Genomic DNA, 26068 nt, shown 5'->3' on the forward strand with positions numbered 1-26068 from the left:
TTTTTTCTTTTAAAACAGGCTCCCAGATTTGAAACTTGACTTAAGATTTTTGAAAAGCTTTAGAAGGATCATTCTGCCTGAGTCTAGCCCATTGCCTAACTTGATCTCTGTTCCCCTCTGAGAATTGTTTTTACCTTATTTTGTGCTTGTCTACTTGATTTTCTTGAAAGCCAGAATGGCGTAGTGGTCCAAATTCTGGAGTATAACTCTGGAGACTAGGTTTGGTTCCCTGTTCGGCCATGAAACCCACTGGGTGACCTTGGTCAGGTCACACGCTCTCAGCTTCAGGCAGGGCCAGTTCGTCCATATAGGCCAGCTAGGCAGCCGCCTAGGGGCGCCAACCTCTAGGGGTGCCAGAGAGAGAGAAAGAGAGAGTGTGGCTGGAGCCAGAGGATCATAGGATCAGGCAAACAGAGCAGCCAGCAGCACTGCCAGCCTCAGAGTAGCAGGGAGAGAGACCTGCTTACTGAGGCTGGAAGGAGGGAAGAAGTTTGCTGCACTCTGCAACTCCTGAGCTGCATTCACACTGGAGAATTAACCCGGTTTGGCACTGCTTTAACTCTTTCTGGCTCAAGGCTATGGAATTCTGAGAGTTGGAGTTTGTTGTGGAGTGCAGAGTGCCTCCCTTCTCCCTCCTTCCCTCTGTCTTCTTTCCTTCCCCCTTCTTTCCTTTTCTCCTTTTACTTCCTTCCTTCCTTGCTTCTTCCCTCCTTCCCTCCCTCCCTCCCCCTTTCTTCCCTCCTCCCTCTCTTTCTTGCCAAGAGAAAGACTTTCAGGTAAAGCTTGCCATGTCCTTCCCCTGAGGCTGAGAGAGTTTGACTCCTCAAAAGTCACCCAGTAAATTTCCATGGCCCCATTTCTCCCTCCCCCCATAACTCCTTCCTCCTTCCCAGACTTTGGCCCTATTCTTCCCTATCCACCCACCTTTGCCTCCCTTCCCACGCTCTCACCCTTTTCTCAGATTTCTAGACTCCCTTGTTGTTGTTTGTTGCTATGTGTCCTCGAGTCCTTTCTGCCCCCTGGCCACCCTCTCATGGGGTTTCCTTGGCAATGTTTGTTCAGAGGAGGCTCGCCATGGCCTTCGTCTGAGGCTGAGAGAGTGTGATGCCCCCACCCAATGGGTTTCCATGGCCAAGCTGGGATTTGAACCCAGAGTCATAGTCCAATGCTCAAACAACTAATTAATTTAATTTGTTTTATTTATATACCGCTATTCCAAAGATCATAGCAGTGAACAGCAAGTAAGCTAATTAGCAAGTAAGTCCACACTGGCTCCAACAATACGCTTTAAAAGCTTGGTCTTCTTCCCAGATGTCTTTATCGCAAAGGAAGGCACCACAAAAAGGAAGACATTCAAGAAAAAGGGAGGACAGGACTCAAGAAAAGCTCCAAACACTCCTAGAAATGTAAATGCATGCTTCTTAGTCATGCTCAAAATGGAAGATGTTTTAGAAAACCTGGACAGAAGGTTGGAATGGAGGACATGTCCTGGAAGAGGAGCAGGAGGTCTGCCCTGTCCTGAGGTGAACCTATCACGGGGTTTTCTTGGCAATATGAGTTCAGAGAAGCTTTGCTATGGCCTTCCTCTGAGGTTGAGAGAGTGTGGCTTTGCCCACTCTTGATGTGTCTTTTCTTTCTCGCCTTGGAGCCATTACCATCCTTTTTTCATGGGCTTCATCTATACTGCGGAAATAATTCAGTTTGACACAGATTTAACTGCCCTGGCTCCATGCTATGGAATCCTGGGATTTGGATTTTTGGAGGAGATTTTGCCTTCTCAGTCAGAGAGCAGTGGAGTCACAACAAACTACAAATCCCAGGGCTTCATAGCATGGAAACTGCAGGATGGCCAGATGTCCTCTTTTTCTGGGCTATACCTTACATTTCAGTCTTCTGTCCAGGAGGAATTCCAAAAATGTCCTCCCTTTTGAGCATCACTAAGATGCATGAATATATTTATATGAGGGGCTTTAGCTTTTACTTAGTCATGTCCTCCATTTTACTTGAAAGACCTACATTTTGCAGTGCCTTGTCCTCCTTTGCAGTTAGGACAGCTGGTCACTGTGGGAGCCAAGGGCAGCTAAAGTGGTGTCAAACTGCATTAATTCTGCAGTGTGGCAGCAGCCCTGGGCCTCTCATTTAGTGACTACTGGTTTTCTTCTCTTTCTTGTGACATCCTTTTCTTGCCCCTTGAGTAAAGATTTTTAGTTTTTTGGAATCATAGATGGACCACTACTACCCCATAAATTCATGGGGATGGGATCCAGATTTTTCCACATCATTAGAATGAATAATGCTTCCAGCTTACAAAAGGAACACGTGTGCCTTAGTCTCCATTCCAAATATCACAGCAGTAAATAAGTCTTTAACCTGTAAAAATCTAATTGGCTTTTTGACTAATTCTCAATACTGACTAAAGATTGAAACCTAACTTTTATGTCATGTTTAGCTTTAACAAATGAAACAGCGAAAATCAAGGAGTGAAAATAATTATGAGGGGCAACAGGGGTGCCAAAATATTTCTCGCCTAGGGTGGCAAAATACCTAGAGCCAGCCCTGGCCTCAGGGGAAGTCAATGACAATCCTCCTCTGAGCAAATCATGCCAAGAGAACCCCATGATAGGGTCACCTTAAACTGGAAACAACTTGAAGGTGCACACAACAACAAAAAACACTTAATTTACTAGTTACTGAAATACACCCATCTTCTGTTAATGTTGGCTCACAGCCTTGACTTGAATGTGCCTTGCAAGTAATAGTCAACTACACCTTTAGCGCCACTGTAATCTGGGTAGGTTAAAAGAGATGACCCTGCTGGTTTCTGAACCCTGCCATTTCTGATACTAGGTTTATGTCCTTTAAGGTGGCACAAACTTTTTTGTTGTTTTTAAACTCATTGTTCCTCGTATCTGCACATTCGCATTTGCTGTGCATGTGGGCAGCCACAGGCGGGTCAACTTTCAATGGACCGGCAGTCCAGAGCCTGGCTGGGAAACAGAGTTCATTCTTGGTGACAAAATGCAGTGATGTAGACTTAAGTCAATTGACTTGGACTGAAGTTGAACTCGAGTCATTTCAGTGACTTGATCTGGACTTGTCAAAACTGACTCGGTTTGAGACTTGTGTATTTTTAGTGAGTGACTTGCTAGTGCCATTCACTTTGAGCAGCAGGCAAGGCCTGCCCCCGGAGTGCAGGGCGCATGTCTTGGAAGGGAACAGCAAATGTGTTAGGCGATAGGCTTGAGGCGGAAGGGTCCCTCGGAAGCAATGGTCCCCAAATTGTGCTCTTTAAGGAATTTTGGACTTCAGTTCCCAGAAGCCTCAGCCATGTGGGCCAGTAGCCTGGGATTCTGGGAGCTGTAGAGCACAGTTTGGGGGACCACTGCTCTAAAGCATTTGAAAGGGTTTAGACGGCTCCTCTGGTGTGCAGCAGCAACTCAGGCCCATTGCTGAACATGTTTGCTGTTCCTCTGAGAAATGCACCCCACCTTTTTTTTCTATTAAAAAGTTAGCTCCCAGACTCAGGGCAACCAGGTGTCACAATCGCAAAGGAGGACAAGGCTCCACCAAAATAATAATAATAATAATAATAATAATAATAATAATAATAATAATAATTAAAGTAGAGCCTGACCAAATACAAGTTAAAAACACTCATATAAATGTAAACGCATGCTTCTTAGTCATGCTCAGAATGGAGGACATTTTGGAATTCCTCCTGGTCAGAAGATGGAAATGTAAGGCCCTCTGCAGACGGTCCTAAAATGCGCCATCATCACGTGTTTGGGGTTGGCCGAAGGCGCACTGCCCATACGTGCCTCACCCCTACCACGGGATGGCGTCAAAATGGCAGCGCCCTGTACACACAGGCACCACCGTTTGACGTGACGGATGCTTACCATCCAAACGTCGCTGCACACTTGTGACGTCACGAGTGTGCCACCACAAGTGCACCAGGAAAAGAACCTGCTTTTGACAAGGTTTCCCATGATATTCTTGCAAACAAGCTTGTAAAATGTGGGCTAGACAAAGTAACTGTTAAATGGTTCTGTAATTGGTTGACCGGCCGAACCCAAAGAGTGCTCAACAATGTCTCTTTTTCCTCTTGGAGGGAAGTGACCAGTGGGGGTCCCACAGGGCTCTGTCCTGGGCCCAGTGTTATTCAACATCTTTATCAATGACCTGGATGACAGAATTGGGAGCATACTTATCAAATTTGCAGATGACACCAAATTAGGAGGAATAGTTAATACTCCAGAGGACAGGATCAACATTCAAAATGATCTGAATAGACTAGAAAGCTGGGCCAAAGCTAACAAAATGAAATTCAACACAGAGAAATGTAAGGTACTGCACTTAGGGCAGAAAAATGAAATGCACAGATATAGGATGGGAGACACATTGCTGAATGAAAGTACCTGTGAAAGAGATCTAGGAGTCCAAGTAGACCATAAGTTGAACATGAGTCAACAGTGTGATGCGGCAGCTAAAAAGGCCAATGCATTTCTAGGCTGCATCAATAAAAGTATAGTGTCTAGACCAAGGGAAGTCATAGTGCCACTATATTCTGCTCTGGTCAGGCCCCACCTGGAATATTGTGTCCAGTTCTGGGCACCACAATTCAAAAAGGACATTGAGAAACTGGAGCCTGTCCAGAGGAGGGCGACTAAAATGGTGAAAGGTCTGGAAACCTTGCCCTATGAGGAACGACTCAGAGAGCTGGGGATGTTTAGCCTGGAGAAAAGAAGGTTAAGAGGTGATATGATAGCCCTGTTTAAATATTTGAAAGGATGTCATATTGAGGAGGGAGCAAGCTTGTTTTCTGCTGTTCCAGAGAACAGGACCCGGAACAATGGATGCAAGCTACAGGAAAAGAGATTCCACCTCAACATTAGGAAGAACTTCCTGACAGTAAGGGCTGTTCGACAGTGGAACACACTCCCCCGGAGTGTAGTGGAGTATCCTTCCTTGGAGGTCTTTAAGCAGAGGCTGGATGGCCATCTGTTGGGGATGCTTTGATCTGGATTTCCTGCATGGCAGGGGGTTGGACTGGATGGCCCTGGTGGTCTCTTCCAACTCTATGATTCTATGGCCGGCGGGAAACCATGGTTTATCCACTGTGGCTTCCCACCAGCGGAAAAGGAGGCCCCAGCAGACCACCCTTTTTGGGCTGCCTGTATCCCGCCTAAGACATGTCCTGGGAAAAGAGGAGGACGTCTGGCCACCCTGTCCCAGACTTGGCTGCATTCACACTGCAGAAATAATCCAGTTTGAGACCCCTTTAACTGCCCTGCCTCAGTGCTAGGGAATGCTGGGAATTGTAGTTTATTGCACCAGAGCTCTCTGACAGAAAGCTAAATGTCTCAGAAAACTACAGTTCCTAAAAATCCCTAGCATTGAGCCAGGGCAGTTAAAGCGGTCTGAAACTGGATTATTTCTGCAGTGCGTGTTTGGACGCGCTTCAGAGGATTCCTTTCCAGTCAACAAGGAGGGGCGGTCCTATGCTTTAGCCATGCCCACTAGAAGGGCGGTCCCTCAGGGCGAGTGGTGCGCACACACACGCAGCCCAGCCAATAGGAGGCCAGAGTCGCCACCTTACGCGCGAGCGCAAGAGCCAATGGGAGAGCCGCATCGCCAGGCGCCGCCAAGCTTGTGTGGGGGAGAGCGGAGCCAGTCTGTCAGAGGCGGCGGTTGAGGAGGACCCTCCTCTTCCTCCTCCTCCGAAACGTGCGCCTCTGAGGGGGATGTTTAATACACACATACACATACACAGATATATCTGCGAGTGCCGCTTCCTATTTACATTTCTACTCATAATAAAAGTGAACACTCTCTAAAAGCAGCGGATTGTTTACAAGGTGGTTGCCTCAGAAAGTCAGCCAGTCAGTTCCAAAACACACGCCGTCGCTTCATATCTTCTCCCCTCCTCCTCCTCCTCCTCCCTCCTTTGAGGCGCTCTCCCACCCGAGGCTCTCCGGCGTCCCCTCCTCCTCCTCCTCCTCCTCCTCCTCCGGCCTGGTTCCTGAACCTGCTTCCCTTGGCCGGTGGGGGTGCTCTCTTTCGACGACGCCTCGCTTCCCTTTCCTCCTCCTCCTCCCTCTTTCACCCTCACTCCCATCATCCACTTTGGCCGAGGGATCAGCCAGGCCTCAGAAACCTCGTCGTCTTCGGGGCCTTCCTTGGAAGTGCGCCCCCAGGTCTGTCTCTCTCTCTCTCCGACTCCCTCTCAAAAACACGCCGCAGAAATAACCTCAAATTATTGCTGAGGAATCCTGGGAATTGTAGTTTGTTGTGGCAGCACCAGAGCGCGCTCTCTCTCTCTCTCTGTCTCTCTTTGACAGAGAAGGCTAAATGTCTCGCAAAAACTACAGTCCCCAGTATTCCCTAGCATTCAGCCAGGGCAGTTTTAAAGCGATCCCAAACTGTTTTGTTTCTGCTGAGTGTTTTCGACCTCTGTGTGTTACCACAAAAATTATATTATTTCTGTTGTTGTTGTGTGCCTTCGTTTCAGACTTATGGCGACCCTTATCCTGGGCTTTTTTATTCGGACGAGGAGGAGGGTTTGACATTTGTTTTGACACTCTCTGAGGCTGAGAGAGTGTGACTTGACCCACACTGGCTTTCCATGGGATTCGAACCCAGGACCTCCAGAGTCTTTTTTGAGTCCTCTTCTTGAACTGCCCTGGCTCAAATGCGAGGGAATCCTGGGAACTGTAGTTTTTGTGAGACATTTTAGCCTTCTCTGTCAGAGGGAGAGAGCGAGCTCTGGTGCCATAGTAAACTACATCTCCCAGTGTCCCCTAGCACTGAGCATTGACCTTTAAAATGGTGTCAGGCCGGATTATTCCCGTAGTGTGGATAGAGCAATATATTGTTTATTCACTTATTACAACACAATGCAGAGATAATCCAGTTTTGAGACCTCTCAGTGATAGGGAATTCTGGGAACTGTAGTTCTGTGAGGCATGTAGCCTTTTCTGTCAGACAGACAGACAGAGAGAGCGTTCTGGTGCCACAATAAACTACAGTTCCCAGGGTTCCCTAGCACTGAGCCAGGGCAGTTAAAGTGGTTTCAAACTGGATGATCTCTGCAATGTGTTTTGGACCGTAGTCCCAAGACTCAAACCTCTACAGCCCGGCTGGATTTGGGGCAGAGGGTTTATATATCCTACTGTTTCTCAACTCAAAAGTGGCTTACAAAATATTAAAGCCAGTACAGATTTTTAAAAAATGATGCAAAAACATGAGATATATATATATAGGACTATGACTCTCCTCACTTTGGCCATGGCAAGTCACACTCTCTCAGCCTCAGTGTAGCCAAGGGTCCGTTTAGGGGAATTTTATTATTGTAGTTTAGCTCAAATATTGCAAGAGGAGGGCCTGCTACGACGGCCCTTGCAGAATCGTCTCCCGATATGTATACGGAGTAGACCAGGGGATTCCAATAAATAGAGCTGAGACAGACTTCTAGAATTAATAACCAATTTATTTATAATGGGGGAAAACACATACGATTCACTAGCATACACACACACATACAAGGCTCAGGAAAAGCATAGGTTAACATGGAATAGGAATTTAGGCATCCCTGGGGTGATACGTACCAGAATGTAGACTCTCTCCAGGAATCCAAATGGAATATGATGAGGACGGCATGAGGCTCAGCCATGGAATGACTGGCCAGGAGTCAGGAGCCAGGAGCCAGGTCAGGGTTCAAGGGGACAGAGCTTCCCCCTGAAATCCAGACTGGCCCAGTGAACAAGCAAATCTGAGAGTATTTATAGGCAAAATCTTGCTTCTGGCAAAGGTGCTTGATGGTGAGAACAAAGGTGTTTAATTACTTTCTTTTCACCTGGATGTCCCTGTCTGATTGTCTTAGTGGTCTTAAGCTGCTCGGACAACAGACCCTGGGAGGGGACAAGAGCCTCAGGCAAGGCAAATATTTGCTCTTCCTGGTCCTATGATAATCCTTTTATGCGACTCCTTAGATATGATGATGTGGGTGCCCCTCAGGGGTGTGTGTACATGTCCTCATGCCTTGCTGGCAATGGTGGACAGGCTACCAGAGTTCATCTAGGGGTCATTAAGGGTTATCATTTATACCAAAATTTATATGGAGCAGCATGGGTAACATCAGAGAGGATGGCAGTTGCAACCTTCCTCTGAAGAAACCTGCCAAGAAAGCCCCATTATAGATTTGCTTTAGGATTACCATAGGCCACACATGGAGGCACACAACAACAGCAGCAGCAACAAAGTGGTTTGAGCATTGGGCTATGACTCTGGAGACCAGGGTTCGAATCTCCCTCAAGGCGCAAGGTCACACTTTCTCAGCCTTAAAGGAAGGCAAAGGCGAACCCCCCTCTGAACAAATACTATTGCCAAGAAAACTCCATGCAGTAATAGCTTCTTCCCTCAAGTTTTTATGGCAAAGACACTTTCCTTCCTTCCTTCCTTCCTTCCTTCCTTCCTTCCGCCTCGAACAACCCCATCCAAAGACTTGGAGAGTTGTGTTTGCTTTTTTTGGGCTGTTGTTTATCCCAATTCCTTCAACTTCCTTTATTCTGCCTTGTGCCAACTTGCAGCGGAAGTTGTTGTAATACTGGCTACTGCCTTGTTGAGCCTGGTCCTCAACATGTCTGCTTGCTGTCAGTATTTTCCATAGCTGGGGGTGACTGCAGTATGTTTGGGATGGCAAGTCATGCAGTGCAAGTAGTATGGGTTTTGCTCTGAAGCAAATCCTATATAGAGGTTGGTGGGGGCCAACCTCCATCTAAATACCAATTGGATTGTTTGTGTTTGTGTGTGTGCCGTCAGATAGTCTGTCGATTTATGGAGTTTTCATGAAGTTTTCTTAAAGCGAGGAATACTCAGAGGTGGTTTTGCCAGTTTCTTCCTCTGAAGTACAGATTACAGCACCTGGCATATTCATGGACTGACCCTGCTTAGCTTTCAAAAGAAGACAGGATCTGGCACGTTTAGGTGAGGTAATGAGACTCCCTTATCTAGTTAGGAGCAACCAAGGAATGTGTGTATGTGTCCTCAAGTCACTTGTTGACTCATAATGACCTCATGAATTTCATAGGGTTTTCTTAAGGAGGTTTTGCCAGTTCCATCCTCTGAAATATAGCTTACAGCATGATCACCCATCCAAGTACTAACCAGGGCTGACCCTGCTTGGCTTCCTAGATCAGAAAGGATCTGGTGCCTTTAGTACTTGCCTAAAATGTTGAGCTAAATTTATCTTCTATGCTATGGCTAAAAAGTAGCCGTCGATCCCGAACAGACAGGCCAAAATAAAGCTGCTTCGAGTCACTTTGGAGGTATGCTGTTTAAATGATGCATGCGTCCTAAGAGGCTGGAAGTCACGTCAAAGCCACGCTCCAGTCCTAAGGACTGGAGCACAGCTTTGACACAACTTCTGGCCTGTTAAGATGTGTGTGTCTTTTAAACAGCATACCTCCAAAGTGACCCGAAGCAGCTTTATTCTGGCCTGTCTGTTTGGGCCCTTAGTCTGCATTGACTATTGCATTTTACTGTTTTGTATTTGCCTGCGGGAGAGACGTAGTCCTGAACTTACTTACATTTAAACCTAAACCCTTCCAAATCTATCGCCAACTTTTCCATTTTGCAGGATAATATTGTTCCCAGAAGCCATTTTTTGATGGGGAGGTCTACTTCCTTGTAATGCAGATTGGAAGTCATGGTTCCTAACACTGTAGATAAGAGGAGTACTAATATAATGGGGACAATAATTGTTCCAAGGTAAAAATGGAAAAAAATGGCCTACTGTGGAATTAGAATGCTATCATCATCATCATCATCATCATCATCATCATCATCATCATCATCATCATCATTTTCTTCTCCTATTTATTGCTGTTCTGCCTTTCTCCCAAAATCAAGGTGGCTTACAATAAAAAAAACAAACCAATACAGCTAAAAACATACAAAAAGTGAACATTAAAGTGGGATTAAACTATTGACAATATTAAAATGATTTAAGATTACACTCAAAAAATGAAATACCATTAAAAGTTAGAAAGCAATTAAAACAGTTAAGTCCAAAAACAATACATACCCCCAGTCCATTCTTTAAAAATTTTCTGGTTTAAAAGCCTGCTAGATACAGAGTAAGTTATTTCCCAGGTGATGGAAGGATAACAGGGATAACTCGCATCCCCACCAACCATGCTTGTGAGTGACAGTGATGAAATCTCTGACAAATATAACTTAATTTGATGGCCTTTTTAAATTACAACTCTTGGAATTATTTCCACTGAGAAATTATTCACCGTTCTTCTGTTCAGTAAGTTTTTCAGTCCTTGGCACTTTCAGTTTATCATGAACGATTATTTTGAAAATTTAAAGATCGTTAAAAGGTAAAATACACAGTAGTTAAGCAAATTTCACTGAACTTACTAGAAGTTAGTATTGCCTTAACTTGCCCAACTGCCCAAATTTAGTAAGAATAAAATAAGCAACTGTTATTTCATCCTCACCTAAAAATGGTCTTATAGGAGTGCGTGCACACATATTCTGTCTGCTGTAAATGCTATATATACTATAGTATAATTTTCTCCCTCCCAACTAATATTTTGCCTTCAGTTTTTTTTCAGGGTCTCTTAGATTCTGCTAATCAGCTAATGCAAACAGAAATGGCTGTGTTCACTTATGAAGGTAGGTGGGTATCTGAATTTTGCATATACTTAATCTTTGTGTATGTATGTTTTTGAGCTGGAAAATAAATAATAGTTCTCAATCCATTACAGTATAATGCTTGTGGTAGGATCAGGGGTTTTGCCTCCCAATCTCCAGTACAAATGTCTGCCCTGCAGAGTTTCCCAGAGTAGATTTTTTGAGCTTCCAGGAGGAAGGAGTTGCCCTCCCAACATCTGTTTATAGAAGCTATTTTAGTGAATGCACTGATAATGATAGATACTGGAAATTATTTCCTTGTTTGTTGTTGTTAACAAACATCTCATTAATGCAATTCCACTTCACTGACGGGACATGACAGGATCAGCATAATATAGTGAGAAAGCCTTTCGCGTGATCACTTTCACTCATACTTTCTGGATGGGATAAGGACACCTGTTTCCATGTGATGAAGTCCTTAGTCATCTTGGCTTCCAGGGAGATTTCTGGCTAGGACCCATTTGTTTGTCTTTTTGGCTGTCCATGGAATCCTTAGCACTCTTTCTAGCACCACTTCTCAATGAATTTCATTTTCTCATAGCCAATTTGTGGCTGCAGAAATTGTTCTATTGTAAAGAATGAGCCTGTGGCAGGGTTAGGGTGCAGCGTTCACATGCTGTGTGCCCTAACCCCACCCCCAGGGTGCCATTTTGGCATGTGACGGTCCACACAGTGCGCACCATGATGACGCCCCTCCGGGGCTGCATTCACATGATGCAGCACTAAAAGGGTGTCATAAAGCCATGCTGCTGCGGCTATGGCGCCTCTTGGAGGGTGTAAAAGGAGCTGCTTTGGCGGCTCCTTTTTGCACTCTCTGGAGGCTGGATTGGGACCGCGGCATGGGGTTGCTGCCAGGAAAGGGGCGGCTGCATGCCTCTTGTCTGTACAGCTCCTCAGTCTCAAAGGAACCACAAAATCCTTTTGCGTACTGCTATTCAAGACTACAATGGCTATGTATCTTAATATTAGGTTGTGTAAACTATATGGTATGTTGGGAGTGGGAGAGCACTTGGAATAACAAGACAGGCAGGAGCCAAGGTTACATTAACTGGACCTATATTAACTACAGCATTCCAGTCACTGTAGATCCCCAAATCTTATCTGTAAAGTGTGATGCAAATTCTTCACAGCTGGCTTGCACAGCATGCAAATTCTTCACAGCAGTGGTCTACATTTTCTTCCAGTAGGGCTGAATGTAGAAGATCTCTAACCACTTTGAGCAACTTCACTGGATGACACTGCAGCCACAATGGTGGCAAACAAGTGTCATTTCTTCAGTGCCACCACTGTCATGGCATAGGCTTTCAAGTGGTCTCCAAGCCCCTGAATAGTAGTAGTAGTAGTAGTAGTAGTATTTCTGTATTCTCTTCCAGTTGACAAAGTCTCCTGAGGCAATGAACAAATAAAAACCAATTGAAACCATACAAAGATAAAACAAAACATTTTAAAAACACATTGAAATACTCTTTCAAGAGACATAAAAGTAGGCTTACCATATCCTGCCTATGGACGGGACTTTCCCGGTTTTGGGCGGGTCCTCACGGTCCCGCCCCGGTTTTGACCCGCCCCCGGGCTGAGGGGAGGATTCCCTCCCCGCCTTAGCCCCATTCCCGCCGCCACAGCAGCGAAGCCGGGGCTCAGGCGGGGGGAAGCCTCCCTGAAGGGAGGATTCCCCCCCGCCTGAGCCTTGCCCCCGCCGCTGCAGTGGCGAAGCCGGGGCTCAGGCGAGGGGAGAAGCCTGGAGGATTCCCCCCCACCTGAGCCCTGCCGTGGCGGCGGCGAAGCCAGGGCTCAGGCGGGGGGGTGGGGAAACCTCCCTGAAGGGAGGATTCCCCCCCGACTGAGCTTTGCCCCCACCGCCGTGGCGGCGAAGCCAGGGCTCAGGCGGGGAGGTGGGGAAGCCTCCCTGAAGGGAGGATTCCCCCCTCCCCACTCGAGCTCCGGTGTTGCCGCTGCTGCTGCGAGGCCAGAGCCCAGGCCGGGAGGGAAAGCCTCCCCTCAGTGAGGCTCCTATTGAAATGTAGGACACCAAAAATGTGCCCTACATTTGAAAATTTTGTCCTACATTTGTCCCGGTTTGGAGGTCCTGAGGAATGGCAACCCTACATAAAAGCAATTTGACTGAGAGTTCATGCAAGGCAGGGGGGTTGGACTGGATGGCCCTTGTGGTCTCTACCACCTCTATGATTCTGTGATTCTATGAATTGAAAAACTACTTTTTGGTCAGATTGCTTTTTGACCAAACTATTTGGTCAGACTTGCTCAGAGTTTTCTGCCATCAACATGTCTGTAGTCTCCAACCCACTCATTTCATCACTGCCAGCTCCCTAGTAGACCAGGGGGCTTCCTTGGCACACTCCATTAGGCATGTCCACTAGTACAGATACCATCTCACTGAAGAGTAGTTTAAGAGTTGAGGAAAAGGAAAAGAAGCAGAAATAGGAAAAAAATAGAACTAGCAGATAAAAAAACAGATTATAACTGTATAAGAAGGTGAGTCCTTTTTCATAGAGATTACTTCTAATTGGTCATAAACATATCATTCTATAATCTGGCAAATCTCACTTAATGTCCTGTACAGATTCAGGTTTTTCTTTTCTTTAGAATTTTAGTAGTAATGAGAAGGTTATGTACAAGTTATTGACAACTTGCTGCAGTCATAATTTTCAGTTATTCCAGAAGAGATGCAGATATCATATATGGGCTCTTATAAGAAATAACGTGACAAATAGTATCTTATGACTATGTAATAATTTATAACAAATAAATATATTTTTGTGTTTGCCACCACTAGAATTTTGAGGCCTCTTTTTATCTTTTATATGTAATTTTTCTTTGCTTTCTAAAATGTACTGGAAGTGCCCATTTCCATGAAAAACACATGAAAGTGTGCTCATTGTAGTTTCTTGCTTCTTCAACAGTTGTTTTGGATGAACTTTCAGCCTTAAGTGAGGTAGAGATGAAATTTTCTGCTGTGCATCCTGTATAAATTACCACTCCTACTTATCCAAAGAAGTGCACCAGTTTTGGTGTAGTTAACAGCTGGGAATCATTTTTTTTACTTCTATAACATCTATTTGCATAGGTCTTTTTTATTGTTCAGCATTTTACCTCAGACTTATAACAAAAACAGACAAATATTCATAATTCCAAGAGGTAATGTTTAGAGAACCTTTGGGCAAACAGTGCTTTGCTTGATATTTTTGTCACAGTACATTCAGTTTTAAAAGTGCTTGTCCCTTTGAAAGTGAGATGTACTATAGCAGAAATAGCAAGTAAATCTCCTGCTGCACATGCAGTTCTTTTTTAGCATGCTAGCACCAATATTTTGAATTGTGTCCAAAGCAGTATGGTATCCACTGGTGTTTGGTTCCAGGACCTCCAGTGGATCTGTGGATACTCAAGTCCCATTATATACAGTGGCATAATAAAATGGTGCCCTTATATAAAATAGCAAAATCAAGGTTTACTGTTTGGAATTGATATACTTTAAGCCATGGACAAAGAATCAGTGGATATAGGGTGCCAACTGTAATCAGTTTTTTCCACTTTTAATTTCCCCCCCCACAGTGCTTGAAAATATTTTGAGAAATGAAGAATGCAAACTCACTCACACAGTCACACTTAGTATGGAGAACATCTTACAGGAGCATTGGATTGGTTTCTAGATATGCATGTATGTGCCTTCATGTTGCCTGCTAACTTATAGTGACCTCATGAATTTTGTAGGGGTTTTCTCAGGCAAGGAATACTCAAGAAGTTTGTTCCTCGGAAATATAGCCTACAGCACCTGGTATTTGTTGACAGTCCTCCCATCCAAGTGCTAACCAGGGCTACCTTGCTTAATTTCCAAGATCAGACAGGATCCGGTGCCTTTAGATACCAATTCTTTAAAATGGCACAGGTCTGCATTTGATTGCTTATGTCTGGCACCATCTCAAGTTTTCTCTGAATGGTTAACAAAGACTGTGATGTGTTGGTACTGCAGTGAAAGGCATGCTTCCTTAGACCAGAGAAGTGAATCTGTTTGGCCTTTTTTGACAGTGTAAGTATTTAACAAAACAGATTGCAGATCCTTTGCCTTCAGCAGCTTAAAACTGAGCATAATAAGAATATAGTGTCTGATAAATAAAGTGTTCCCAAAAGTTGTTTATGGAAAAACTGGAGATAGGGGCAAAGGTGAAGTTACTATAATTTGTCACACAAATAGAAGTTCAAAATTGGAATACATCAACTGTTTTTCTTTCTTGATAGCCTAGGGCTCTGGTTGTTGTGAATGAAAGGTGCTGGCTGTGTCTCAGTGAAGTAAAAATAAAAATTAAAATAGTTAAAGCCAGACTCTTTATTTGAAGAGTGTTTTGCCATATGAAATTGCTAATTGAGAAGGAAACAGAAAAAATAATCATTAGCAATCAGGATGTGTAGTAAATTTGAAAGAAACAATTTACTAGATTGTTGCTGAGCATCTTAATTCTGTTATTTCTTTCTTGGCTATGTGTGATTTGAAAATGTTGGCTGTGTCCTAGGGAAGCATTGGTACTGTTGGCTCCTAAACACAGCAGTGCATTCCATTGCCTTATGGTTTATTGTGAGTCAGTGTGGGTGGCACCATTTGGTGCCTGAATCACTTGGCTGGAACTGCTAATGCCCTGGTTTACTTTCTGAGCAAGAAAATAAAGAAAATGACATTCTTTTACAGTTCAAAATAGTGCACCTGGTTTAATGTTGTGCATTTACAGGAAATAGGCTAAATGTGATTTAATCCATAAAGTGTTTTTTGGTTTATGCTGAACATGAGTTAAGGGCATAACATTTGGGGGGGGGAAGAATGCCCCTTTTTATACAAAGTTTACAGACGTTGCAAATGTCAGTTCTTCAATTTTAGAGTATTTCATGTATATTCTTACATTTTGGATTAAAAGACTTGTAAGTTTTTATTTGTTCAATTTGATAAGGAACACAATTTTGAGTGGTCAAAAACTGAATCAAGTTTTGTAAAAATGGTATTCTAAAATATTAGGTACAGTGAGTGGGAGAGTTGTTATGCTGACTTAATTATTTAATTGTTTCACAGTAACAGTTGACTTTAACATTTTTGAAAATGGTCCTGAAGTCAAATCCTTCACTGGAGCTTTACGTAGAAGGCATTTGAACACATGGATATATTGTTTCTATTATAACAAGAAGGATGAAATAGTGGTTGTTCTTAATTAGTGACTTTTGCCAGTGGTATTCATTTGTGTTTCTATCCCAAGATTAGATGGAGTCTGTCAGGCAAAATTTAATTGTGATGCAAGTTTTTATCATGACAGCAGTGTAATCAGGCCTACCTTTGCTAAGAACGTAGTTGTCCCTTCTGATTCATAGGGGATCTGTTCCGGACCCCCCTCTCCCACAAATAGGAAAAATTGCCGATATTGGGGTCTCGTTGATTTCAGCTGTGTGCTTCTGTGCGCAGCCCTGTGTATGTGTCATGGGTGCGTGTGTCATTTTGTTCCCTCCCTGCTTGCCGTCCATAAGACCACAGATCAACTGCATATCATATTGCAATAGAAATGGTACCTTCCAGAAAATTTGACCAGTCAGTCACCAAAAAAAGAAATTTAACCAGATTTCACAGAGTCATATAATGTATAATAAACAATTTAGGTCCCGAACAGTCAGGCCAAAATAAAGCTGCTTTGGGTCACAGCACCTCCAAAGTGACCCAAAGCAGCTTTATTTTGGCCTGACTGTTCAGACCCTTACATACATAAATAATTTACATTTAGCAAACCTCCTATTGTTTTCTGACAGCTACCTACTGTAAAAAAATTTGCTGATGAGTTAAATGAAAATGCTAACTGAAAATCCTGTATCACATCACTGCATATAAGCATTATGTAAAGCTGTGTGAAAGAACAACTTTTAAAAGCAGAAGAAGTGGCACAGCCTGTCACATTAAACAAGAGTTGCAGTTCCACAAATACCATATGTGTGATTACATACCAGGACACCAGGTGCATCATCTTGGAAGAATCTCCATTGATCTTTGCACAAGAGGCACTATAAGTCAGCAATCACCAGCAAAAAGTTGGAACAGTTTAATGCTGAGGAGCACACAGTTTAATTCTAGGAAGAGAAAAAAAAATATTTCTGAAGGACACATAGCTTTTCTAACATGGCTGTATTTCTAATAGAGATACCCAGTAATCCAACCATGCTTCAAAAGAAAGAAAATACAGTATGTGGATCTACCAGCTTGATAACTTGACACTGTAGAATCTTAAACGTTAGAGAACAATATCATTCTTACATGTGCAAATCTACAGCGCTACATAAATAAATAAATAAATAAATAAATAAATAAAAAATACATTTAGCATTTGCATTTAGCACATAATAATAATAATAATAATAATAATAATAATAATAATAATAATTTTTATTTATATTTCCTGCCTCTCCCGATGGATTGAGGTGGGATTACAACCATAAAAACAAACAACAGCATATCAATAAAAATACAATAAAATAATGTCAGTTGGAAATTACAATTTAAAACAATAATCGTCATTTAAAACACACAATTAGACAATTACAACCAGAACTGGCATTTTTGTTAGATTCTTATAAAAGGTCAGATGGGTAGGCCCGCCAGACTCTGGGAATTTGATAACTGCCACTAGATGCTGTTTATCACTCCCATTTCAACAGGCATCACTGAGAATGTGAAAGCCAAAATGTTTGGTGCATTTTGTAAGCACCTGTTTTCAATTCCTGTACTAAATCTACCGTATATATTCAATTGTAAGTCATAAATTAAGGACAGATTTTGGGGCCAAATTATGGATTTTTATATGACCTATGGATAGGTTGAAGGTAAAAATTTAGGGGCATATAACAAAGGATCTAAACCGATAAAGGAAAGGAAAACAATGCCAAAGAACTTAGAAAATTCAGGCAGGCATAACTGCTCATTCTAAAGACTGAATGGACAAAGAAGGGGGAGGTAATCAGATTGCACTCTTGCCTTTCACAAGGGGACAGTTCCTTTTCCTAAATAAGAGTTAAAGTATAGTACTTACATTGACCCGTGAATAAGACGACCCAGTTTTTTGGGTCAGTTCTTTGACCAAAATTTCTAGACTTATACTACTTCAATTTTATACTGTCCCTCTGGAGGATAGTTGCTATCTGAAAACTGCTGCAGTTGCTTTTTTTCAATACCAAGTCAATTTTCCTGAGTCCTTGAAGGAAAACTGGGATATAAATAATTTGTGTCTTATTTGCTGTCACAGTCTTCTGATTACAGTCGGCCTACCACATACGCAGGCTTCCCATACACAGAATTGAGGTCACGCAGATGGGAAGCCCCATTTAGATGAATGCCTTGCACACAGGAGTGTGCCCCATTCATCTAAATGGGGCTTGAGCATGCATGGAATTCGCTTTACGCTGGGGGGTCCAGAACTAATCCCCCACGTAAAGCAAGGGTCCATTGTAACATAGTGACTGACATACCTACAAGACAAAATGTTGGCTTGGTTTTATATGTAAGGAAATAATGTACATTATTTTTCTTTTCAGGAAATATATTCATAATTACATTACAAGTATCTACCACCAACTAAGATTTTGTCCAAAACGTTATCATCAGTAGCTGTAAATGTGAATGACAGACCGCAAATGGTAAGCACTGTTGGTCTTAGCAGCTTTTAAATTGTAGAAACATATGGAAAAGCATTTCTTTTTGACAACTGGTAAAAGAATTGCCAGTATCCATTCTTAGCTAGAAATGTTATTCAGATACCTTTTCGTAGGTCTCTTAGTGAAAAGAAAATTTTAATGGATGTGTATTTCCACGGACAGATTATTGTAGTGTGTTACTATATTATACTGAGTAAGATAGACATAGGAGCTTCTGAAGAAAACAAGTTCAAAAATTTGTATTTCAAAAAATGTGGCAAATACATGTAGTTTTTGTAATAGTTCTAACTTGGGCAGTTGTACTAATTGGTTAAACTGAGAAACTGTTACACAATGTTTCCTGTCTCTCCCTTGCAGTAGCTTCTTTGCTCAGTGTAAACACATACCTACAGTATATTTGATTCTTGATAAAAATCACATTTCTGACAAATACAGGTCATCGTTTTACTTTCATCAGTACTAATAAGAACAAAAGTAATAATATGTATGCTGCATCTTGAAATTTTACCTTCCCAGTCTAACCCAATGAATACTTTTTCTATATGTTGCATAAGACAGCAAAGATTTGTATGTACACTTTCATTTTTGATATATTAAGGTAAAAAACCCCACTTTCATTTGGTAATGGAAACAACTTGTCTCTAGCAGGTGTTTTTAGTACCTGTCTTTCAAAACATGAATAAGGGAGATACAGGCCTGAAACAGATGGGTCAAAAGGTCTGCTGTCAGGCTGCATTTGGGGCGTGTCATTCATATGATGCATGCTCTGAACGCTGCTGGAAAGCGTGCCAAGCCTGCCCCAACCCAGAAGAGCAGGGACAAAAAGGAGCAGACAAAAACTGCTCCTTTTCAGCAGAGGGCTCAGGGTTGTAGTAGTGGCCTGGATCAGGGCCAGGTGGCCTCAGCCTGCTCCTTTTGCTCCCCAAATGATTCCCAATGTGGGAGGAAGTTAGGACATAAATCAAAGAAATATAATTTACAACAAAAATACTTGCATTGTTCATGATGCAGATATCTTGTTTCAACATCCAGCAACAGGAAGTTCTGGTGAATTTCATCCTTTCTGAATTTCATCCTTTCTGATTTTATATTTGGGGTAAGACACCTTTTATAAAGGTCTGCACTTATTCTGGTGAAAGGGAAATCTTTGGGTGGGTGTGTGTGCGCGTGCTGGTGGATTGGGCCATGCATGTGCACTTCCTTTCCTGACAGATCTTTCTGCATCTTTCTCTATTAGTCATTCATCTTAATGGCTCTATTACTGCTTGGCTGATTGGAACTGGGAACAACAAAGGAGTTCCCAGTGTCAGCTTGGTTCAGTAGATGTGGAAACCATGCGCTATGAGGAAGGACTTAGGGAGCTGGGGATGTTTAATCTGGAGAAGAGAAGGTTAAGAGGTAATATGATAGCCTTGTTTAAATATTTGAAGGGATGTCATATTGATGAGGGAGCAAGCTTGTTTTCTGCTGCTCCAGAGACTAGGACCCGGAGCAATGGATGCAAGCTCCAGGAAAAGAGATTCCACCTCAACATTAGGAGGAACTTCCTGACAGTAAGGGCTGTTTGACAGTGGAACAAACTCCCTCGTAGTGGAGTCTCCTTCCTTAGAGGTCTTTAAGAGGCTAGATGGCCATCTGTTGGGGATGCTTTGATTTAGATTTCCTGCATGGCAGGAGGTTGGACTGGATGACCCTTGCGGTCTCTTCCAACTCTACGATTCTATGATTCTATGAAATTGTGCTCCAAACAGTCCATCAATTAGCTATTTGGCTGGGACGAACATGGTTGTGCTGGGAAAGAGACTTATTTCTTCATTGTCTCTGTGACTCACAGAGTAGAGGAATAATAATATGAAAAATACATATAAAACTACAAGACAGATGAACGGGAAGCCAGAAATTTCACATGGGTGTTGGGTTATTGGTACTTGAATGAATGTATTTTTCTTTGATTTCCCCCCTTTACTCACTTAGTTTTGACTTTTTGTATTGCATTATTTTTATTCAGTACTATTATAAACAATTATTATGTATATATTTGTATTTTTATTTCTAATGTGATTAAAAGAAAAAAAAGAGATCTCTAGCTGAGGGTCCATCCCTGCCCCCCCCCCTACACAATACATATTCAGTATAGTTCCCATCCAAACCTCCTCAGTTCTCTTAGTCTGTTATAACAGCTGCTTCATAGGGAATGCCACATGTCAGCTGCTCTTCTTTGGCTTGTTTTTTCTTGACTCTTTGGGTTATGGCATCTATAGCATACTTTAAGAGGTGTGTCTCCTGTGGAAAAAGATCTCTCAGACGAGTGGGACAATTCTAAGTGTCCCCTTTGCTTGGAGGATACCCATGTTGTGTATAAAGCCTCTCATTGTAGAGCCTTTTCCTACCAGGCCTGTTGGAACAGGGCTTTGTCTCTTAAAGCACTTCTCTGGGAGTCAGCTATTCTGCAGACTCTGACTCTGATTTGTCTTCTCTTTCGCCACCGAATCATTTGCTGGACCTGAAGATGACTGGCCAGGACCCGCCATCATCACCAGAAAATGTTTGTTCATATGCTAATCAGGTGCTGAGAATGGCTGGGGCTATAGAACTGGATATTCAGCAGCCTCCTACCACAACTCCTTCTCCAGGTTTTCATCATATCAGTTTCAAAGCTCATTTTCCAGTGGCTATTCCATGTTTGTCTGCTTTGGAGAACATAGCTAAATGCTCTTGGAAATCACCTTCATCAATTCAGCCAACATCTTGCCACATCAACAACTTTTATCAGGGCCATGATTCCAACTATGCCATGCTTTTCAAACATCTATTGCCAAATTCAGTCATTGTGGAGGCAACTACCTCTATCTGGTAAGTCACATTCAACCCCTATTCTACTGTGGTGGTCTCACTTTGCATCTCTAACAATCAGGCTTGTTTGAGGGCTACCCAAAATACCTGTAGGAGAAGGTTGCTCCACTTTTTTAAAGGCTGCCTGAGGAAGATAAGAAGACTGCCTCTGCTTTGTACCTTGAGGCTTGTACCTTGTCTGCCCAGCAAATCACTACAGCTTGGCATGCAGTAGATTGTGTGGCAAAGTCTCTTGCTGGGACCATCACTTTAAGGTTCACTCTTGGTTCTGTTCTTCGGATCTCTTGGCCAAAGCTAGGGCCATCATTTCAGTCCATTAAGAGGGCCTTTTTCATGCCACCACAGATGAGAAATTGAAGCATACCCCCCAAAATGAAGACCACTGCCAATATGGTCTCCAGCAGTCCTTGAATCAGCACAAACAAAAGTCTTCCTGGCCCTGTTGTTCCACTTCTGCCTCAATGTTCTTTGCTACCTGTGAAACAGTCTTCATAAGGTTCATCCAGATATTTCCAATCAGCTGACAAATACTGTTTTCATAAGAAAAAGTAATTAAAGTGCCATTCATCTCTGACTATCTTCTCATCCTTTCAATTATATTACCTTTTCCGATTCTCATATGTCTCGCCGTTGTCTCAGTTTTGTCCAGCTTGAGATGGGTCCTCAGCATCATGGCAGAAGGCTATGTTGTGGAGTTCCACACTCTCCCACCTTCTGGAGTGTATTGTCTAATACAGCTTTCCCATGTTTTGTCCAAAGAGATTGACACACTTATTCATAAGGGTGCCATCAAGAGAGTCCATCCATCACATCTTGATTGATGTTTCCTCTCAAGGTGCTTTATGGTACCAAAATGGGATAGAGAACTACGTCCCATTCTCGATCTCAGTGGTGTCACCACCAAGAAGTTCAGGATGGTGATGCTGTCTGCAATCCTCTTTCTAGTGCATCATGGAAACTGGGTTATGATTATCAACCTGCAGGACATGTATTTTTACATTTTTATCATCCCTACACATCATTGCTTCCTGTATTTTGCACTTTGAGACTGTTGCTTTCATTTTTGTGTCCTCTCTTTTGACCTTTAAACAGGTCCGTGCTTTTTTACCAAGTGCATGGTGGTAGTGGTGGCCTTCCTCCATCTACAGGGAGTCTCCATGTTCCCCTACATAGATGATAAGCTTCTGGTCTCCAGTTCTCAAACAAAGCTCTACTGCAGCCTTCACGTTATCATGTCTCTGCTCCATGATCTTGGCCTCCTTTTGAACTCCAGGAAGTCACATTACATTCAATACATTGGTGCTGACTCTCAGTTGAACAGAGTTGCTTCTTGACAGAACAAACCGGATTGTAGAGGCCACACTCTGTGTGCATCACACTCTGGCTGTGCAAGTGAAGGGCATGCAGGTCCTTCTAGGGCTGATGGCCTCAAACACAGCAATAACCCCCTTCTCTCAGATTTGAATGCAGCCACTCCATGGATGGTTTCTCTCCATGTTTGTCCCAGAATTGGATGATTCCCTGATCAGTCTCTGGCCTTTGACCTTAGTTCATTGGTCTATTTGGTGGGCATAACTAGAATGTTCCTACACCTGTTTCATCATTGTTTTCACAAACTCCCATCACAATTGCCTCACCCAAGCCAACAGGAACTGTAGTGTGATTCCCAAACTCTGGTGTTCCAGTTGTTTTGGACTTCAGCTCCCAGAAGCCTCAGCAATCTTGTCCAGTGATCTAGGATTCTGGGAGTCAAAGCCCATAACACCCGTAAGGCCAAAGTTTGGGAATCACTGCTCTAGAAGTTTCCAGATATGTAGGTCTGTGTAGGTCTGTGTAGGTGCAAGGATTTCCACATGTGTGAGTTCATGACTGACCACTCAAAGAACCAGTTACAGGTAAGCAATCCGCTTTTCATGTGGAGATGTGTCTACCTGCATATGATCCTCTTCAGAAGACTCGGCCTTCCAAGATTGATGAACAGCTGAGTGACAGGTTTAGTAGAGCACATGCTCATCCTGGATAGGGGAACTATGCAGCAGAGGCTTGGTCTGTGGCAAGCCACATGGAAGGCCTTCATGAACTATATGTAGTGGTCCCATGAAACATATGTAGTGATGTAAATGAATACAGTACAATGTACTTGTATAACCAGAGAAGTAGCCAGTATTAATCATAAATTTGTTAAGCAATAATCTTCAAGATGATTTTGATTTTCCAATGATTAACTACACTTCATTCTTTTGCAATTTGCAAGCTGCTTCTCAGCTTTTTGACTTAAGCATTTCGTCATACTGATGATTTTTCAGTTCTCTCCTATGTAATATAGTATAATAAAATGTGCTGAGTACTTTTTGGACATTTATGTCATATATTTTAAGTACAAATGGTAGAAGTGGTACAATGTTTGTAATCCTTAAAAGTCTGGTTGCTAATATGGGTCAAATTAAGATTTCCTTCTCTCCAGCAATGGATCATTTTAGCAGATAAAATTGTTATTTCTTGAAATAAGAAATTGTAACTCATGCTGAAATGTATAGAAATGCAAGATAGTAACTTTCACAAAAGCTCTGGTGTCTTGAGAATAAAAAATAAGTTCATAGTTGTGTCCTCTACTGCTATGTCTTCCACCCCTTTTACAGCGTCCACTTGTAATGTCTTTCTGAGGATTGCAGAAACCCTTTTCTTCACCCTTGCAATGAATAGATGGGGATAAAATGTGACTTGCAGCAAAAGGTTGAGAATGCAGTGCTGTCTCTGAATGTTCTCAGATGTCCCCAGTAAGTGCTCCATGAAGTTGCATAGAGGAGTAGTTTCCTTCCTCTTCCCCCTCAGCATGTGGAAGTTGCAGCTAAACTCAGAGAGAACAGGGGACATAAAGAGATTGCTGATGATGTAATTGTTCCTGTTAACCAAAAAGTCCCAGAGACCCAGGCTTCACTATACTACTGTTCCAAAGACTTTAACATGGTAAGAGATTGAGAGTTACAGTTGCACTGGGCCTATACAAGCAGCTTTGTTGCAGAGAAAGCTTACGTGAGCCAAACTATGAGGGCAAAGTTCTAAATAGTTTTGTCTCTGGCTTCTGAATGAGTTCTTTTGAAGATACATTCTTTAATTTGCCTTGTGTTTTTTTCCCTCACAGTAGATGGCAGTAGAGTAGAAATAAAGAGTACTGTATCTAGAAATTAGTCTCTGTTGCCTCTCTTTAGATGTAACTTTAAATTGTAGCTTAAAATATAGGTTCACAGAATCTATTGGCAAAGAATGTAGTGATTATCATTAAATGATTTTGTATTTAACATTTGAATACAGTCTTCAAATGGAAAAGCTTGGTATCCTAATTGCAGGAGTTAATCTTATAGAAAGGTGTCAAAATAATCTCATATTTTAGCCATATTTGCCTTTCTTTGTTGCAAAGAGCAGAAGTTACAGCTAAGAATATCATATAAGGAACTGTATTTTATGTGTTCAGTTCTGAACAAATTAAACAGATGTTATCATACCAGAGTACTTATATTCACAGCCAAGAATGGTATTACAGGTCTGAAAATATTATTCATAACAAAATCAAGATGATATTTTGTATTAAAATTAAATTTGACACAATCTACTTTGTTCTGGGAGGCTAACAATACACATGCAAATCACTCCTGCATTCCCAGGCTCACACAGTATATATACACCCAATTTTTCCAGGCAAAGCATTCTCTGAAGATGCCAGCCACAGATGCTGGTGAAACGTCAGAAAGAAACTCTGCTAGAACATGGCCACATAGCCCGAAAAACACACAAAAAAACTATGGATGCTGGTCATGAAAGCCTTCGACTTTACAAATACTACTGGTAAAGTGTAACCTCGGTTCATAAAAATACCTCACATGACTACAATTTAAACATAATTTTCACATACTTTGGTTGAGTGGTCCTGTTGCCAATATAGTGTTTAACATTTTGTATTGGCTTGTTTGTTTTTGGCTGATTTCTGTTTAAAACCATGTTTCAGGTAAAACTCTTAGTTAGCTATGATCAAGTCTCTTAACTTTTCTGACAGTATACATACAATAAATTTTTAATTAATTCTATGACTGGTACTCATGGGAAATGATTTCATGTCCTCAGAATATGCCTGCTCAGACAGTTTTTTGCCCCCAGGATTCCACCTTTGTTTGAACAGGCTTGATGAAGAACTGTATTGTTACACAATTTTGTCTTGCAGTTATGAAAAATTGCAAGCTGATGCCCATTGCTGCGTTTTCAGGGCTTGTATAATTGAATAATGGAGAATATGAGCATACATGGAATATTTTTTGGTTATCATTTTACTAACAAAAATACAAGCAGAAATTTACATAAATTGTTTGGCTTAGGCCCAGGACAGATGGTCCCAAAGTGGCGTGCCACTGCCAATTCTAAGGTTAGGGACCATGCACCAATCGCACAGTCTCTAACCCTAGAATGGCACGGCGGCAGCCTAATGGCGGTATCTCGTCCACACAGGCGCCGCCATCTTGACGTAAGTGACTCAGCATATAGACATCGCTGCATGTCGCTTACATCATGAGTGCGCCAATTCTACAAGATGGTTTGCCATTGGCGTACTCGTGACATGTGCCCGGCGACCCAAAAAGAACCTGTTTTTTCCGTGTTCTTTTTGGAGTGGAGGGACGCCGGGCAGTTTGGCTGCTGCAGCGTCCCTCCAGAGGGAAACAGGCCGCCGCCAGCCTGCCCTTTTGGGGCAGTCTGTCCCGGGAGCCAAAATTATGAATAACCTAACTTCACTGTTTGCATGGTTGTGGCCTTTTGCAGCTGACATGAACGATGAAAT

General features: G+C 42.5%; 1 protein-coding gene across 8 annotated transcripts in view; it reads left to right on the plus strand.

Moving 5' to 3' along the window:
• The first annotated feature begins 6027 nt into the window (after nt 1-6027).
• TFDP2 (transcription factor Dp-2) overlaps nt 6028-26068 on the plus strand; it is a 47692-nt gene continuing 27651 nt past the window's right edge. For 6 of the 8 annotated variants that reach the window (XM_089509118.1, XM_089509121.1, XM_089509125.1 and 3 more), the window contains exons 1-3: nt 6028-6197; nt 10612-10683; nt 18271-18372. In XM_089509118.1, the coding sequence (XP_089365244.1) occupies nt 18370-18372 (3 nt within the window). In that variant the 5' untranslated portion in view covers nt 6028-6197; nt 10612-10683; nt 18271-18369. Of the gene's footprint in view, nt 6198-8827; nt 8991-10611; nt 10688-18270; nt 18373-26068 lie in introns of those variants that run through there. The other 2 variants (XM_089509120.1, XM_089509119.1) reach the window with 2 other exon arrangements.

This window comes from Sceloporus occidentalis, unplaced genomic scaffold, assembly GCF_023333645.1.
Source record: "Sceloporus occidentalis isolate IW3139 unplaced genomic scaffold, rSceOcc1.0.p SCAF_2, whole genome shotgun sequence".
In the NCBI taxonomy this organism is placed as follows: Eukaryota; Metazoa; Chordata; class Lepidosauria; order Squamata; family Phrynosomatidae; genus Sceloporus; species Sceloporus occidentalis.